This window comes from Oryctolagus cuniculus, chromosome 18 (assembly GCF_051225735.1).
Source record: "Oryctolagus cuniculus isolate XC-2025 breed Fujian yellow rabbit chromosome 18, ASM5122573v1, whole genome shotgun sequence".
Taxonomy (NCBI): domain Eukaryota; kingdom Metazoa; phylum Chordata; class Mammalia; order Lagomorpha; family Leporidae; genus Oryctolagus; species Oryctolagus cuniculus.
Window position 1 is genome coordinate 23744025 of NC_142884.1, and position 17240 is coordinate 23761264.

Below are 17240 nucleotides of genomic sequence, written 5' to 3' on the forward strand. Positions count from 1 at the left end.
CCGGACCCTCAACGTAAAAGTGCTGTAAGGTGCTACAACATATACAGGAGCAAAAAGACTGCATTACCCACTGTCACTCCTCTTTGTATACTCAGCATTTGTAGTTTTTCTTGTTGTTTTTATAGTTTTCTCTGTTTTTGATACAATTTGCCTTGCTATACAGTCAACATTTTAAAGGGTAAGAATCAAATAGCGAGGCTGTCGTTGGCATAGCAGGTTAAGTCATTGCTTGTAATGCTGGCTTCCAGTACTGGAGCACTGGCTCTAGTCGTGGCTGCCCCACTTTCAATTCCAGCTCCCTGCTGATGTGCCTGGGAAAGGACTGGAAGATGGTCCAAGTACTTGGGTTCCTGCCACACAGGTGGGAGACACAGATCCTGGCTCCTGGTGTAGGCCTGGTGTAGCCCTAGCTGTTGTGGCCCTTTGGGGAGTTGGGAAGTGAATCAGTGGATGGAGGATCTCCCTCCCTCTCTCTGTCACTCTGCCTTTCAAATAAGTAAATCTTTTTTTTTTTTTAAGATACCTTTCTTTTAAAAAAATATTTACTTCTTTGAAAGGCAGTCACAGAGAGAGACAGAGACAGCGAGATCTTCCACCAATTGGTTCATTCCCCAAATGGCTACAAAGGCAGGAAGTGGGCCAATCCAGAGCCAGGAGCCAGGAGCTACTTCTGGGTCTCCCATGTGGGTGCAGGAGCCCAAACACTTGGGCCATCTTCTGCTGATTTCTCAGGCGCTTTAGCAGGGAGCAGGATTGGAAGTGGAGCAGCCAGGACTTGAACCAGTGCCTAAATAGGATGCCTGTGTCTCAGTCAGTGGCTTCACCCACTTTGACACAGCACCCGGCCCCCCACCCCTTTATTTTAACCTTCTAAATTCTTAGCTTAGAAGTAAATAGCAGTCATCGTGCCTTGACAAATTTGTTAAAACTGGATATTGGAATTTATGGTTCTATTTGTGTGTACATACCTAACATTGTCCTTCAATGGGAATTTATATTGGTGTATGACTAAGGCAAGGCTGGAAGCTGAGTTGTTTTTAATACCACTAATCAGCACTGTTGAATTCTTTCCTTCCCCTTGGATCTTATCATGGATGCAGTATGCTGTACACATTGGGCTTACTCTAGGGCATTCCAGGGCACCTTGCTGCCACTGCACCAGAACTTGCAATATTATTTATTTAATTTATTTATTTGAAAGATAAGTGTTAGAGAGAGAGGTAGAACAGACAGAGAGAGGTCTTCCATCCACTAGTTCCCTCCCAAATTACAGTAACAGCCAGAGCTGAGCTGATCCGAAGCCAGGAGCTTCTTCCGGGTCTCCCAAATGGGTGCAGGTCCTAAGGACTTGGGCCATTTTCTACTGCTTTCCCAGGCCATAGCAGAGAGCTGGATCAGAAGTGGAGCAGCTGGGACTCGGGGCCCATATGGGATGCCGGCAATGTAGGCCAGGGCTTTAACCTGCTGCACCATAGTGCTGGCCCTAGAACTTGCACTCTTTTCCACTTCAGTAATATTTTAAAATACAAGGGAGCTAGTATTCTTTCCAGATTTTTTTTTTTTTTTTTTTTGGACAGGCAGAGTTAGACAGTGAGAGAGAGAGAGAGAGAGAGAAAGGTCTTCCTTTTTCCGTTGGTTTACCCCCCAAGTGGCCGCTATGGCCGGTGTGTTGCGGCCAGCGCGCTGCACCGATCCAAAGCCAGGAGCCAGGTGCTTCCTCCTGGTCTCCCATGCGGGTGCAGGGCCCAAGCACTTGGGCCATCCTCCACTGCACTCCCGGGCCACAGCAGAGGGCTGGCCTGGAAGAGGGGCAACCGGGACAGAATCCGGCGCCCCAGCTGGGACCAGAACCCGGGGTGCCGGCGCCACAGGTGGAGGATTAGCCTAGTGAGCCATGCGCCGGCCTCCAATTTTCTGATAGCTTTATTTGCTTATTCTTTTGAATGAATTTTTGGACCATTTCCTTACTTTTTCTTTTTTTTTCCCCGAGAGGTGTAATGTAATGCCTGCAATAGCCAACAATCCGGGTTTGGAACCAGAAACTTGGAATGCAATCCAAGTCTTCCACATGGGAGGCAGGAATCCAACTCCTTGAGTCATTATTGCTGCCACCCAGGCTCAGCACTGGTGGGAAGCTAGAGCCAGGAACAGCAGCTGGGAAATGCCCCCAGGTACTCAGACGTGGGATGGGGGCATCGTAACTGCCAGGTCAAATGCCCACTCCTCATCTTTAGTTCATGTTCAGCTGAGTATAATTCTTAACTGAAGAAAAATGGGCCACATTCAAGTATCTCAATAAGGAACAAAGATTTAAATGTAAAAAATAAATAACAAAACAGGGCCTAGAATAAAATGCATTAAGTACAGGGGTATTTTAAAAAGTTTATGAAAAAAGAATATGTTTTTGGCACAAAAAATTAAAACTCATGCTTGAATTTTTCATAATACACATTTTTCTATGAACTTTAAAAAGACCCATCATATGCATAGATTTAAAAAAAAAGAAATGGGGCCAGTGCTGTGGCATAGTAGGTTAAAGCCCTAGCTTTATATATATATATATATATATATACACACACACACATACACACACATATACATACACATACACACACACACACACACAACAGTTAAGAAAGGCAAATTTGGGGGCTGGCGCTGTGGCACAGCATGTAAAACTGCTGTCTGCAGTGCAAGCATCCCATATGGGCACTAGTTTGAGTCCCTGCTGCTCCATTCCGATCCAGCTCTCTGCTACGGCCTGGGAAAGCAGTAGAAGATGGCCCAAGCACTTGGGCCCCTGCACCCATGTGGGAGACCTGGAAGAAGCTCCTGGCTCCTGGCTTCAGATCGGCACAGCTCCAGCTATTGCGGCCAACTGGGGAGTAAACCAGCGGATGGAGGACCTCTCTCTCTCTCTCTTTATCTGCCTCTCTGTAACTCTGCCTTTCAAATAAATAAATACATCAATCTTAAAAAAAAAAAAAAGGCAAATTTGATATTCCCTGCTACTCCCCCTCAAACACCAAAAGCCCTTCAGCTCTCGCCCCCACTCACAGAGGAGACACCCACCCTTCAAGGTGCCAGGGCACCCTCATCTGAGTGCTGTCCTCCACCCCAATCTCAGGCCTCTCCAGCCCACTGGGGTCCTCCCAGGCGCAAGGGTCTTCTTGCAGTTGCTCCTATGTCATATCCTCTCTTCTCCAACTGTAGTGCTCATCCCAGCCCCACACTGACCTCCTCCAACCCTCGAGCTTCCCTGGTTGATTCCTGCACCCCTAAGCTCTCCCCTCGGCCTTCTCTTCCTCAGGAGGGAGGCTTCCTGACCCCCTGGCCCTGTGTCAGCTCAAACCCAGCTTGAGAAGGAAAAATGTTAAAGAAAAAAGGCTTAGGACAGATGGCGAGGAAAGAAAAATTAGTAAGTTATATCCAGAGGACAGCCATGTGAGAGGTGATGAGTGACAACTCTAACTGTTGAGGTGCGACCCACAGAATCCTTCCAAGGGATAAAGTAACTCTGAAATCACTGGCTCTGTGCAGCCATGAAAAGCACCAATGTTTCTAAACAAGTCATAATTGAACAAGATCCACTCTGGAGAAAATTGTGATCTGAGAGTAACTAAGACCCCTGGACAGTGCCCCTTTGACACGGGTGGTGGAAACCTGACCTCCAGCCATAGACACATGCACATGTGTGCACACACACACACACACACACACAGAAACCATGCTGGGCTGCTGCTCCTCTTCTGCCCTGACAGGAAGCAGAGCCAGGGGTCCCATCCCTACCGAAGTCTCTGCTCCGAGGAGGTGGCATAGGGCTCGATGAAGCTGTCCTTTTCGGCGTAGATCGTGTTGTTTTCAGATTGGGATCTCTGGCGAGGCTGAGGAATGGCGACTGTCCGCCCAGTCAACGTTGTTGCCAGGATGGCTGCAGCCAGAGCAGACCTAGGCACAAAAACAGCCCATTGAGACAGTGAGCCGTGAATACTGCAGGGGAAGGCTGAAGCACCATGCACCTGCATCACTCGAGGTTTGCCTCCTGCCCTGACTTTGTGCCAACAGTTGCCATCAGACAACCTCATCTGATTCTCACATCACTTGCATCAGCACTTATTACTGGTGTCTCATTTTTCATGGAAATCCAATGACTTGTATGTAGGTGCAGGGGCCCAAGCACTTGGCCATCTTCCACTGTTTTCCCAGGAAAATAGCAGGGAGCTTGATCAGAAATGGAGCGGCCAGGACTTGAACCGACACCCATAATGGATGCTGGCAATGCAAGCAGAAGCTTAACCTTCTACATCACAGTGCCAGCTCCACAACCCAATTTTTAAAATTGAGAAAAGATTTGAACAGATGACTTTGCTACAGAAACTATACAGATGGGGCCGGCGCCGTGGCTCACTAGGCTAATCCTCCGCCCTTTTTTTTTTTTAATTTTAGTTTCTTTATTTTTTTTTTATTATTTATTTATTTTTTTTTGGCAGGCAGAGTGGACAGTGAGAGAGAGAGACAGAGAGAAAGGTCTTCCTTTGCCGTTGGTTCACCCTATAATGGCCGCCGCGGGCAGCACACTGCGGCCGGTGCACCGCGCTGATCTGATGGCAGGAGCCAGGTACTTATCCTGGTCTCCCGTGGGGTGCAGGGCCCAAGGACTTGGGCCATCCTCCACTGCACTCCCTGGCCACAGCAGAGAGCTGGCCTGGAAGAGGGGCAACCGGGACAGAATCCAGCGCCCCGACCGGGACTAGAACCCGGTGTGCCGGCGCCGCAAGGCGGAGGATTAGCCTAGTGAGCTGCTTCGCCGGCCTAATCCTCCACCTTGTGACGCCGGCACACCGGGTTCTAGTCCCGGTCGGGGCGCCGATTCTGTACCGGTTGCTCCTCTTCCGGGCCAGCTCTCTGATGTGGCCCGGGAGTGCAGTGGAGGATGGCCCACGTGCTTGGGCCCTGCATCCCATGGGAGACCAGGAGAAGCACCTGGCTCCTGCTATCAGATCAGCGCGGTGCGCTGGCCGCGGCGGCCATTGGAGGGTGAACCAACGGCAAAGGAAGACCTTTCTCTCTCTCTCACTGTCCACTCTGCCTGTCAAAAAAAAAAAAAAAAAGAAAGAAACTATACAGATGATAAAAAAACCTTGAGATATAAAAAAATTAAAATTGTAAATAAGAAAAGTATACACATGACAAACAAGCAAAGATCCCCGGCACCATTAGTTATTAGAAAAATACAAAATAGGGCCCTACATAGTGCAGCAGGTTAAGCCTCCACTTTGGATGCCTGCATCCCACATTAGAGTCCCAGTTTGAGTACTGGCTACTCTGCTTCTGACCCAGCTCCCTGCTAACACACCCAGGAAAGCAGTGGATGATGGCCCAAGCAGTTGGGTCCCTGCCATCCACATGGGAGACCCAGGTGGAATTCTGGGCTCCCGGTTTTGGCCTGGCGCAGGCCCAACTGGCCATTTTGCGAATAAACCAGCAGATGAAGATGTCTCTGTTTCTCTGCCTTTCAAATAAATAAATCTTTTTTTAATGCAAAATAAAACCACCAGGAGACACACTACTGTGAGAGTAGCACAGGTTGATGCCCACACAGCTCAGTCCTTACTACGACTCATTTCTATTTCAAGACTTTAAAAGCACCTGATGTTCTCCCAAGTTTTCTTCTACGTTTTCAGTCACATTCCATGAGATGCAATCCCCAGCCACTGGACCAGCCCAGACCCTGCTGTAAGAGCAACACCTGCGGAGATGGGTCAAAGAGTATCCAAAGGTCCCCTTTTGCTTCTTTTTAATACTAAGATCTCTGCCCCAGGAGAAGCTTACACCTTATTACCGTAACATGTAACCTGTGCTAGAGCATGCTTCTGAACTGTGCCTGCCATGAGCTTACACCACGCCTACATGTGATAACAGGAACCCTCCTTCTTCCATATTCATTTCCCTCTAAAATAAAAGATAAACTCTTTCTCCTACTCTGGGAGTCACAGCTTGGGAGCTTTGGGCATTATGCCCAGGGTTCTAAATCAATATTTGCATGACAGCTCCTTCTGGTGCATTTCTTGATTGAACCCAACAGGAAGTGGGCCCACAATCTGGATGGGTAACAAAACTATGATACGTACAGATTTTTGTCCTGGCTCACAGCTCCCATAACCTTTGCTATTTCCTAAGTGATTAGAGCAGCAAGAGCATCTTTTGTTCAACTTTCTGGCCTTTTTCACCTTCGTTCCAGAAGTAGCCCTGGAACAGCTTCAGAATTGAGTTTTCGTCAAGTGATTTTTGAAACCTTCACAGATAACCACAGGATAGGGACCCAGTTGCCTGGGGATCCAGCCAGGCATGCAGAGGTCAGGAATTTTCAGCCCTACCCCTTAAACTCTGGGGAAGGTAGAGAGGCTAAAGGTTAAGTTGATCACTGATAGCCAATGGCGTAATCAATCATGCTGATGTAATATTGCTTCCATAAAAATCCAAAAAACACTGTGTCCAGAGAGCTTGCAAACAGCTGAACACATCGAGGCTTCCAGGAAGATGAACAAAAGGTGCCCATGTGTCAGGAGAGTGGCGAACCCCAACTCCACAGGGAGCACTCACGTGATCAGTGCCCATCCAGACCTCGCCCTACAGAGCTGTTCATCTGGCTGCCTGATTTGTATCCTTTAAATACTCTTTATAATATAATATGTAGATAAGCATATTTCCCTGAGATCTGTGAGCCACTCTAGCAAATTATTCAAACCTAGAAAGGAGACTGTGGGGATCCTGATTTACAGCCAGCCAGCCAGCCAGAAATGCAGGTCAAACAAATGGCTTGTGACTGGCATCTGAAGGGGGACATGGGCAGTCTTGAGAACTGAGCCCTAAAACTACAGAAAACAGTTCACCGGTTTCATAATAAATTAAGTACCCACCTAGCATATGATCCAGCTACTCCATTCCTAAATATTTATCCAAGACAAATGGAAGCATGCATCTAAGGATTTGTGCATACATGTTCACAGCAGCTTTATTCTAGTAACCAAAAGTTAGAAACAATCCAAATATCATCAGCAAGTGGATGGATAAACAAATGATGGCCTATTCATAAAATGGAATATTATTCAGCAATAAAAAGGACGTATGGACTTTTACAAAATGGATTATGCTGAGTGAAAGAAACCAGCAATAATTTTTAAAAAATATTTATTTACTTATTTGAAAGGCAGGGGGTGGAGGGAGGGTGGGAGAGAGGGAGAGATATCTTTCATCTTTCATCCCAAATGGCTGCAACAGCCAGGCCAAAGCCAGGAGCTAAAAATGCCATCCAGGTTTCCCACATGGCTGCTAGGGACCCAAGTGCTGGAGCCGCCACCTGCTACTTTCCCAGGCACATTATCAGAAAGCTGGGTCAAAGCAAACTAGGACTTGAACCAGTGCTCTGATATGGGGTGCTGCTCTCACCAGTGGTGGCTTAACCCACTGTACCACAATGTAGGCCGTAACAATGATTATCAGTTACATAAAATTCTAGAAAATACAAACTAATATACAGCGACAGAAATCAGGTGAAAGTGAAATGGCAGAGAAAGGTGGAAGGAAAGAACTGCCAAAAGGCACAAGGAATCTTTTGGGAGCGATGGATACATTTAATATCTTGATTGTGATAATAGTTTCACAGGTATAAGGATATATCAAAACTTGTCAAATTATGCACTTTAAATAGTTAATTACACAAGTTACCTCACTAAAACTACTTTTAGAATGCTAAGTGACTAACTAATGCACAAACAATAACACCATATTATGGAGTTTCTACATACAGAATTAAAACCAACGACAACAGCAGGAGCCGACGTGGCGGTGCGGTAGGTTAAGCCACTGCTTGTGAAGCCTGCCAGTGTGAGTCTGGCTTGCTCCACTTCCAGGAAAGCAGTGGAAGATGTCTGAAGTACTTGGGCCCTCACCATTCACATGGGAAACCAGGATGGAGTTCCTGGCTCCTGGCTTCAGCCTGGCCCAGACCTGGCAGTTGTGGCCATTTGGGGAGTGAACCAGCAGATAGAGGACCTCTCTCTCTCTCTCCCTCTCTCTCTCTCTCTTACTCTGTCTTTCAAATAAATAAATCTGAAAAAAAAAAAAAAAAAGTTGCTCACACAAACACTGAATTGCTGGATAGACTCATATTTGTGTCACAGCAAGGCCACTGGGGACCAGTTACTAACACTTGAGCCTCACATGTGACCCAAAACAGAGGTGACAGGAGGACTTCTCCCATGGGGTCACTGAGAGGATGAAATGAAACAATGTTTCTCAAGCAGGTTCCAGAGTACTTCACACAAAATAAACATCCCCAAACAGCTCTTCCAGTTACCAAGCTCCTACTGAAGAAAGAAACAAACCCTAAGGTAATTCAGAGTGTTTGTTATCAGAAGGCATACAAGGGTTACCAAAACACAGGCAAGGAGGTATCACCTGAAGTTAGCTCTCATTCACTGTTGGCAATGTTTAATTAAAAAAAATTTTTTTTTAATTTTTAAAAAATTTATTTTGGAAGCAGAGAGAAAGCTCCCATCTGCTGGTTCACTCTTCAAATGTCTGCAACTGCTCCTGGGAGCAGGAAGTGCAATCCAGTCTCCCATGGGGGCAGAGGAACCCACTACTTGAGCCATACATCACTGCCTCCTAGGGTCTCTGCTGGCAGGAAGCTGGAGGCAGGAGCAGGAGCTGGGAATTAAATCCCGGCACTTCAATGTGGCACGTGGGGGTCTTAACCAATAGGCTGAATGTCTGCCCATTGTCCAACGTTTAATGGCTTAAAAATAGTCTAAAATTCTCCTGTGTCTAAAGTCATGGAAGGCACAGCAGGGCTCTCAGGTACTTCTAGGAATGGGTCAGCTGGTGGTGGGTTGGGAGCACCTGAGGATGGGGAATCCAGGTGAGAGCAGTGAAGGTGCTCTTTCTCCCTGCCCAAAGCAGTTCCTGGAAAAGGCAGACTTGTGTTTAAAGAAAATTATGTGCACCAACTCAAAATTCACTTTAAAGCACTATTAACCTGAACACTTGGGCCTGACTGCTCATATTTTGAAATATATTAATTACATTCAATTGTGCAATGTGAGAATCTCAAACCCATGTAAGTGTACATTACAGGACTGTGGTACAAAACTCAACACACAGGATTCTAACTACCCTATTTGTAACTGTGTAGACAGTTCAAACAGTTCCAGGATCCAGGGCTTGGTGGCAGGTGCAGTGCTGCTCCTCTGGGACTCACCTTTGTCTCTCTGGAGACGGGTTGGGGCTGCGGGGAGGAGGTGTGCGGGGCACAGCTGGCTTTGGGGCGATGCTGGCTGCAGGGAGAAGGCCATGGATGATGTGTTTCTGCACAGATGAAATTAGCAGAGGTCACTGGGATGAAGAAGAATCACCTGGGTCCTGCCACCACCACCCTCCCCTAGGATCACCGCACTGTCCACTCAGGGATCCAGCCATCTGAGGAGCCCCACTACTCCCTAACACCCTCAGTCCCCATCTGGCCAGACAAGCAAGCCACCCAGGGAGCAGCACTGTGGGGCCCCTTTGGCCCTCCATGCGCGGAGCAGCTTCCCTGACCACTCCCTAGGGTCACCCTCTAGCCTATCCACTCATCCCCCAGCACTGTCCCCAGTGATGTCTCATGTGCCTCCCTCTGCAGGGCAGGGAGACTTCCTGAGAAGCAGGCTGCTTTCTTTCTTCAGTTACTAGGCCTGGAACTCAGGCCTGACACCCTAACCCACACCTGGCAGAGACTTAATCAAGATTCTCAAGGATTCAGGCAATGACACACAATGGGAGTCCCAGCACATGCTTTAGATAACTGGGAGGCTCTTGGAGGATTCTGAGGTTAGCCCAATCTTCATTTCTGGGCACCAAGCATTCTTCACCCCACTAGAGGCAGAACACCATGAGAACCATGAAGAAAGCCAGTCGTCTTCCTTGAGGTAGAGTACTGGGGAAAACCACCCAAATGGAGCATTGAATTCTGGGAAGTGCCAAAGGAGAGGTAAAAACAAAATGTTGGCTGGCACCGAGGCTCAATAGGCTAATCCACCGCCTGCGGCACCAGCACACCGGGTTCTAGTCCCAGTCGGGGTGCCGGATTCTTTCCCGGTTGCCCCTCTTCCAGGCCAGCTCTCTGCTGTGGCCCGGGAGTGCAGTGGGGCATGGCCCAAGTGCTTGGGCCCTGCACCCGCATGGGAGACCAAGAGAAGCACCTGGCTCCTGGCTTCGGATCAGCACGGTGCGCTGGCCGCGGTGGCCATTGGAGGGTGAACCAACAGCAAAGGAAGACCTTTCTCTCTCTCTCTCTCACTGTCCACTCTGCCTGTCAAAAAAATTTTTTTTTTAATTTTAAAAATTAAAAAAAAAATATTGTTGTCGAAGGAGGGAAGGGCTCCTTCATATCTGGGGACCAGCAAGGAGACCTCAAATGTTCACCTTGGAGGAAAACCCACAGGCACTTAGACTGGGACTTCCAAGACAACCACTGCTCTCACTTGGAAATGTGATGGAAAAGTACTCTAAGAAGAGGGAATAACATGAAGAAGGGAACGGGGCAAGACGTTGGTGCCAGTGTTCCTGGAAGCAGCACCTGTGGGGAGCAACTCGGACTAGACTAAGTTACTGGAATTAAGACTTATTCTATGCATCTGCTCTCCCACAATATGGCGCTGGGAGAGGAGGAAACAGCTTCTACACAGCTGCCTCCAGTTCAACCAATAAACAGCAGGACCTGCTCCTGATTGGAGGAGAGCAGCATACTCGGCGTGTGGGTAGCAGAGTTGGGATTGGTGGAAGAGGACTATAAAGGAGGAGAGAGACAACATGCACCAGGAACATCTAAGAGGAACACCTGTGCAGCCCCCGAGAGAACCGGCCAGCGGTGTGCCACTCCCCTGCGGAAGTGGGGAAAGTGGCCAGGGGGAACCGCCCTTCCACGGAGGTGGAAGGGACGGTGGCCAACCCGGGAAGAACCAGCAGCAAACCCGGGGAGGGCCGAGCAGACAAAAGAACAGCGCAGGGTCCTGTGTCGTTCCTCCACGAAGAGGGGGAGCGACATAATGGTGCCGTGACTCGGATATGAAGCCTAGGCAGGGTTTAGTGTCGTTCCTCCACGAAGAGGGGGAGCGACAAGCACCCACTCCAGCGCACTGGCGTGCAGACACATCTGGGAGGGGGCAGCCAGAATGACAGGCTCTGAAGGGCTCTGATTCCAGAGTGGGCAGCGTCACGCCCCCGATGACAGGTAAGTGGTCCAGCATGTCACAGAAAGTCTCTACTGCTTGCTTCCTACCAATGGATCCACAGTCATCTCTTGCTCCCCTCTTTATTCCTGCGCATCTTCCCGATGCCTTAGCACTCAGAATCGCCTTCCTTTTCCTAAAAGCAAATAATTCATTCTTTACCAGGCCTCAGTATATGCTGCACTCTCCAGCTGAAATTCTCTTTCTGTACTTACTCCCCAAAAGCTAATCCTCTGGGCCTGCACCACAACTCACTAGACTAATCCTCTGCCTGCAGCGCTGGCATCACGGGTTCTAGTCCCGGTTGGGGCGCCGGATTCTGTCCCGGTTGCTCCTCTTCCAGTCCAGCTCTCTGCTGTGGCCCAGGAAGGCAGTGGAGGATGGCCCAAGTGCTTGTGCCCTGCACCCACATGGGAGACCAGGAAGAAGCACCTGGCTCCTGGCTTTGGATTGGCGCAGCGTGCCGGATATAGCGGCCACTTGGTGGTGAACCAATGGAAAAGGAAGACCTTTCTCTCTGTCTCTCTCTGTCTAACTCTGCCTGTCAAAAAAAATTAAAATTTTTTTAAAAAAGCTAGTCCTCTGGCCAATTCCCCCAGTAATTACAGATGGAACCCGCTTACAATGGTTCAACTTAGGATATGTGTTTTTAAATGCATCTTTTAAAAAATGATTAATTCATTTATTTGTGAAGCAGAATGGGAGAGAGGGAAGGAGATAAAGTGCTCCCATCTCCTGGCTTACTCCCCAAATGCTGGCAATAGCCCCTAGTTAGGACAAAAGCTGAGAGTCAGGAACCCAACCGAGGTCTCCCATGCAGGCAGCAGGAACATAATCACTCGAGCCATCCCTGCTGCCTCCCTGGATCCACATTAGCGTGAAGCTGGAGTCCGGAGATGAGCATCAAACTCAGGCGTTCTGCTGTGGGACCCCACTGGCGTCCTAACCACCAGAAGAAATGCCTGCCCTCTGACTTTTCAACAGTGGTGTGAAGGCAACACCTATTCAGTAGAAGCAGTATTTCAAAACCTGAATTTTGATATTTTCCAAGGCTAGCGATATGCTGTAAGATCCTTCCCGGAGATGCTGGACGGCTGCAGCAAATCATAGCTCCCCAAAAGGTGCCCAAGTGATGTTCTACAGCGTGCTGTGTGCCTAAGTTAGGGTCGAGGGATCCACGGGTGCTTAAAAAGACACGGAGACCAGGAGAAGCACCTGGCTCCTGCCATCGGATCAGCGCGGTGCGCCGGCCGCGGCGGCCGTTGGAGGGTGAACCAACGGCAAAGGAAGACCTTTCTCTCTGTCTCTCTCTCTCACTGTCCACTCTGCCTGTCAAAAAAAAAAAAAAAAAAAAAGACTGGTAGGCTCAACAGGTGGCAGGGGAGGAAGTTAACGGATTTCTGAAGTCAGCCCCCTGCATCAAAGGGTAAGAAAGGAGAGGTGCTCAGGGAATGGGACTGGGAGTACAAGTGGTTGGGGGGCACGTGTGTGGTCGTGCTGATGCTGGCAACACTGCGCGCTAAGGCAGCACGGGCAGATCCGCACTCTAAAGGACGCCTTTGGCACCGAGGCAGAACGTGAACGCGGAGGAACTAGTGAGGCGCTAAGAACCCAATCCAGGGAGATGCTGGAGGCCAGGGTGGGGCCGCTCGAGGGGTGGACGCGGCGGGTGGCAGGGCAAGGAACCACGAACGACTGCCCAGCAGGGACACCGAGCAGCGGAGCAGGAGCGAGCTCGCCCGGCAGACAGGGATTCCCGTGCGACCGCGGCCCACCCCGGACCACGAAAACTCAGGGCTTCCCGACTGAAAATCCCTCTCTCCTCAGCCGCCGCCTGGCCTCCATCACAGGCCACATCCCAACCGCTCCTGCCCTCGCCCCTCAGTTCCCGGCACCGCGGACCCAGGCGCGGGACGCGCGAGGATTTACTCACAAACTGGTCCTGGCGGCCTCTCCGAAATCCCGGGAACATGCCTGCTGCGGGGCGGCGGCCAGCCCGGGGCTGAGCCTACGAGAGAAGTCCCTCCACAGCCAGGAGCCCGCACTACTCCAGCCGAGCTCCCGACGCTTTCTCTTCACAGCGGACCTCGCAAAAACCCCGTCGGCCAATGGCTCTGTTTCCTCCTGAACCAATCAGCTCCCGGGTTACTCCCACACCCGTCGCTCTTGGCAACCAGCGCGTCCCGTTCAAATCCCACCAGTGCGGGAGGCGGCTGAACTGTCTGTTCTCTAATTGGCCGGCTCAGGTGTCCATCCCTGGCGCCACAGCCTATCCCACGCTGTAGGGGGCGGAGGGCGGGCAGGATGAAAACCTGGGCGAGCGCTGCTGACGTACACGGAAGTGGCGCGGCCTCGGGTGGTACAGGAGCCCCCAGACTGGGAGGAGGAGGCGGGTCCTGCCGGCTCCGCACCGGCCCTGGACTAGAATGAGGATCCGAAGCGCGGGCCTAGTGGGCGCGTCCCGGGCCAGGCAAGTCACAAAAGTGAGGAAGGCGGGCACTGGGGCAGGAATTTGTTGGTTCTTACGCTAATAATTCAGGTTTTGAAAGAATACTCTGCAGAGGAGATCCTGCCACAGAGGGCTTGGCGTTCAACGGGACGCGGGGCTGTGTGCGCCTAAGTGCCACCTGCATTGCCGGCGTTAGAGCGAGACCACCGATGGAAGGGAAGCCCCCCGGCGACCCAGGTCCTGTGCACGTGCCTCTTGGGCACGTGGTAGCGAGTGAGAAATGGCGGGGGTCGCAGCTGGCGCAGGAGGTGCAAGGTGAGTGGGCTCCCCACGCGCTGAAGCGCGCTGCTCCCTGTTGCGCCTTTTCTCCCAGACTTCATGGAACTCATTTTCTGGTCTGTATTTTAAGGGAAAATTAAGCTCGTTTTTGAGGATGGCCTGGCACCGGTAGATTTTTACCTGTCTAACAGATCTTGCATTCTTTATATCACCGAAGCTGATTTGGTGGCAGGAAACGGCTACAGAAAGAGGCTTGTTCGGGCTAGAAATGTAAGTACTGAACTGAAAGAAACAACATTTCATTTGTACGCTTACCCCTCCATCCCTTGGAATAATTGCTATGAAAGCACTGGCCAATCCAAACACAAAGCCATAGCTTTCTCCACCTCCAAAGGCATCTTGTTACCAAGCGGACTGCTGTCTTTTTTTTCTTTGCAGTCCAATAACCTACAAGGGATTGTGATAGTTGAGAAAACACAGATGAGCGAACAGTACTTCTCGGCCATACAGAAGTTTACTGTGCTGGACCTTGGGATGGTGTTGCTTCCCGTGGCCAGCCAGATGGAAGCGTCCTGCCTCATTGTCCAGTTAGTAAGTATCCCTTCCTGCTCCTGTATTGCTGCCCTCGCTCCTGCAGATTCTCAGCTCACCTGTTCGCTAGCTCTGCCCCTGCTATAGTTGCAACCCATCAATCCAGCCCATGGCATCCGCTGTGTTAGCGTCTAAAATCGCTTTGAGGACTTAGAAGCTGCCTCTGTGGCCAGCTGGGCTTGCATACACCCTCACCCCTGTCCCTGCCAAGGGAAGTGTGTCACGGAGCAGACGAGTTAACCTGATTTAGACTCCCGGACCCTGATTACTGCCATGATTCACTGTCCTGCTCTTAGGCTGCTGAAAATGTCCCCTGGCAGCTACTTTGCCTCATCCCCACCCACATGTCCTTCATTGAACATCAATGAACAAAAAAAACCTGGTTCTCTGATTGCCTGATTTTTCACACATTAGAATTTCCTGGGGAGCTTTTTGCTTTTTTTTTGTTTTGTTTTTAAGATTTATTTTATTTATTTGAAAGAGTTACAGAGTTCACTCCCCAATTGGCCGCAACGGCCCGAGCTGCGCCGATCCGAAGCCAGGAACTTCTAGGTCTCCCACGTGGGTGCAGGGGCCCAAGGACTTGGGCATCCTCTACTGCTTTCCCAAGCCACAGCAGAGAGCTGGATTGAAGAGGAGCAGCCGGGACTAGAACCGGCACCCATGTGGGATGCCAGTGCTTCAGGCTAGGGCTTTAACCCACTGAGCCACAGTGCTGGCCCCTCTGGGGAGCTTTAAAAAAAATCATGATAAATGAGCTTTCCTTTCTGGCCAATTAAAAAATTAGAACAGCGGAGGAGGTAGGGACAACCTGAGCATCAGTTGTGTTTTAAATTTCCCCTCTGGTGTGCAGCTTGAGTTGGAAATCAAATTGGAAATGCAGGCAACCCTGTGTGGCTCACAGATCCCTCACTACCATGCCCCTTGCTTCACGGTTCCTACCGTCCCTAAATAAAATAGCTTTATCAGCTTTGTGCACCACCACTCACTGAAAACAGTTGCTCCTTTGGCAGTTTCTTGCAGGCCCTCCATGAAGCAGATCGAGTTCAAGTCTTTATCCACTTGTCTTGCATAACCCAAATGATCCATAGGAAAGTGTTTGGATTCCTCCGAGTAGTTGTATCCTAAACATTGTGAAAACTTGGGTTTTTTTTTTTTTTAAACTACCCATTTTTATCTTGCTCTTTGTGTAGTCATATGCCTGATCTTTCAACACTTTTGCTGATGTCTGAGAACTTGGTCTATAAGAATAGTCAGGCCTTAACTGGTTTAGGTCTAGCTGAACCAGACTTTAAGAAAACTGCCAGCCCTCCAGAGGGCGCTCATGTGCTTTTATTTTAATTTCCAACTCAGGTTCAAGAGCAAACCAAAGAGCCCAGTAAGAACCCTTTTCTTAGGAAGAAACGGACTCAGCTCTCCGAGCCGCACCTCCTTCGAACTGTGCAGCAGATCCCGGGAGTTGGGAAGGTCAAAGCTCCCCTTCTGCTTCAGAAGTTTCCAACTCTCCAACAACTGAGTAACGCTTCCATCCCAGAACTGGAGCCAGTCGTCGGACAAGCCGTAGCACAGCAGATCCACGCCTTCTTCACACAGGCCAGGTGACAGCTGGCCAAGTTTAATCCTTTAGATCACGAAGAATGGGATCTTGTTTTCATATTTAAAAACCAAGAGGAAGGGGCAGGCGTTGTGGCATAGCAGGTTAAGCCTGCACTTGGGAGGCCCAAATCTTATATTGGAATGCGTGGTGTGCGTCCCAGCCACTCCATGCCATTGTGCCTGGGAGGCAGAAGATGGCCCACGTACTTGGGTTCCTGTCACCCACATGGAGTTCCTGGCTCTTGGCTTTAGCCTGGCCCAACCCTGGCTATTGCCAGGTATTTGGGAGAGTGGACCAGCAGATGCAAGGTCTCTCTTCCTCAGCCTTTCAAAGAAGTAAACAATTAAACAAAAGACTGCTGTCACTGCCAGCTGGAGCGAGCCTGTGAAGTGTCCTGCCTTTGCTGTCCGGGCGCAGGCATGTCAGTGGGCCAGAGCTGGCACTGCCCTCTTTGTACTAAGACCAAAGGGGCCTGAGTTTCCTGAGGGAGTCAGGGGCTTCCATGCTCAGCAAAAAATCAATTAGGGCAGATTGTAATGAGTGACCTTGACCTGCATCTATCACAGAAAGGTCTTGTGGGAAGTTCAGGTGGTGGGTGTGACCAGCTAAGAGGAAAGAAGCCTACAATGGAGCACTGTGTACTGCCAGTCTCTTGTTCCTGTGTCACAGCTGCTGTCCAGGGCTCTGGGGGCTGCTGCCAATATAAATAAACAATTGTACAGCAGCTCGCTCCTCCCTTTTTTTTTTTTTTTTTTTAAGTAACAATAGGGTTTGTTTATAATCACTGGGCATGTCTCCTGAACACAGAAAACGTGGAGTTCCCTTTTAAAGATGCAAAATTGATGTGTGTGAAGAAAAAAATAATGTTTGTTTATGTATGGCCTGACAGTGGGAGGATACACAAGAAAAAGAGCCAGCTGTGTCCAGTGAGGGGAGCCCTGGGCTAGGGATCAAATGGTACAATTTCCCCTTCAAAAAATTAAAGATGACATAACTTCAAAGCTCATTTTCTCTGTGTGCATTAGGATAGAAATTATTTGAAACAAGCAGAGAA

General features: G+C 49.6%; 2 protein-coding genes across 7 annotated transcripts in view; one reads left to right on the plus strand and one right to left on the minus strand.

Moving 5' to 3' along the window:
* CEP89 (centrosomal protein 89) overlaps positions 1-13376 on the minus strand; it is a 77224-nt gene extending 63848 nt beyond the window's left edge. For all 3 annotated transcript variants that reach the window (XR_016224943.1, XM_008257267.5, XM_070062014.2), the window contains exons 1-3: positions 13204-13376; positions 9263-9369; positions 3790-3948 (exon numbers count right to left, since the gene is read on the minus strand). Coding sequence is in view for 2 of the 3 variants with exons in the window: in XM_008257267.5 (XP_008255489.2) it covers positions 3790-3948; positions 9263-9369; positions 13204-13242 (305 nt within the window). In the remaining variant the exon portion in view is untranslated. The remainder of the gene's footprint in view (positions 1-3789; positions 3949-9262; positions 9370-13203) is intronic.
* Positions 13377-13567: 191 nt separating this feature from the next.
* Positions 13568-17187, plus strand: FAAP24 (FA core complex associated protein 24). 4 transcript variants are annotated; one of them, XM_089319568.1, is made up of 5 exons: positions 13604-13740; positions 13810-14034; positions 14129-14268; positions 14437-14589; positions 15943-16910. In XM_089319568.1, the coding sequence occupies exons 2-5, from the start codon at positions 13929-13931 to the stop codon at positions 16189-16191; spliced, it is 648 nt and encodes a 215-aa protein (XP_089175694.1). In that variant the 5' UTR covers positions 13604-13740; positions 13810-13928; the 3' UTR covers positions 16192-16910. The 4 variants fall into 4 exon arrangements, with proteins under 4 accessions (XP_002711556.2, XP_008255490.2, XP_089175694.1 ...); XM_002711510.6 differs by having other exon boundaries at positions 13568-14034; XM_008257268.5 differs by having other exon boundaries at positions 13595-14034; positions 14216-14268; positions 15943-17187.
* Positions 17188-17240: the final 53 nt, after the last annotated feature.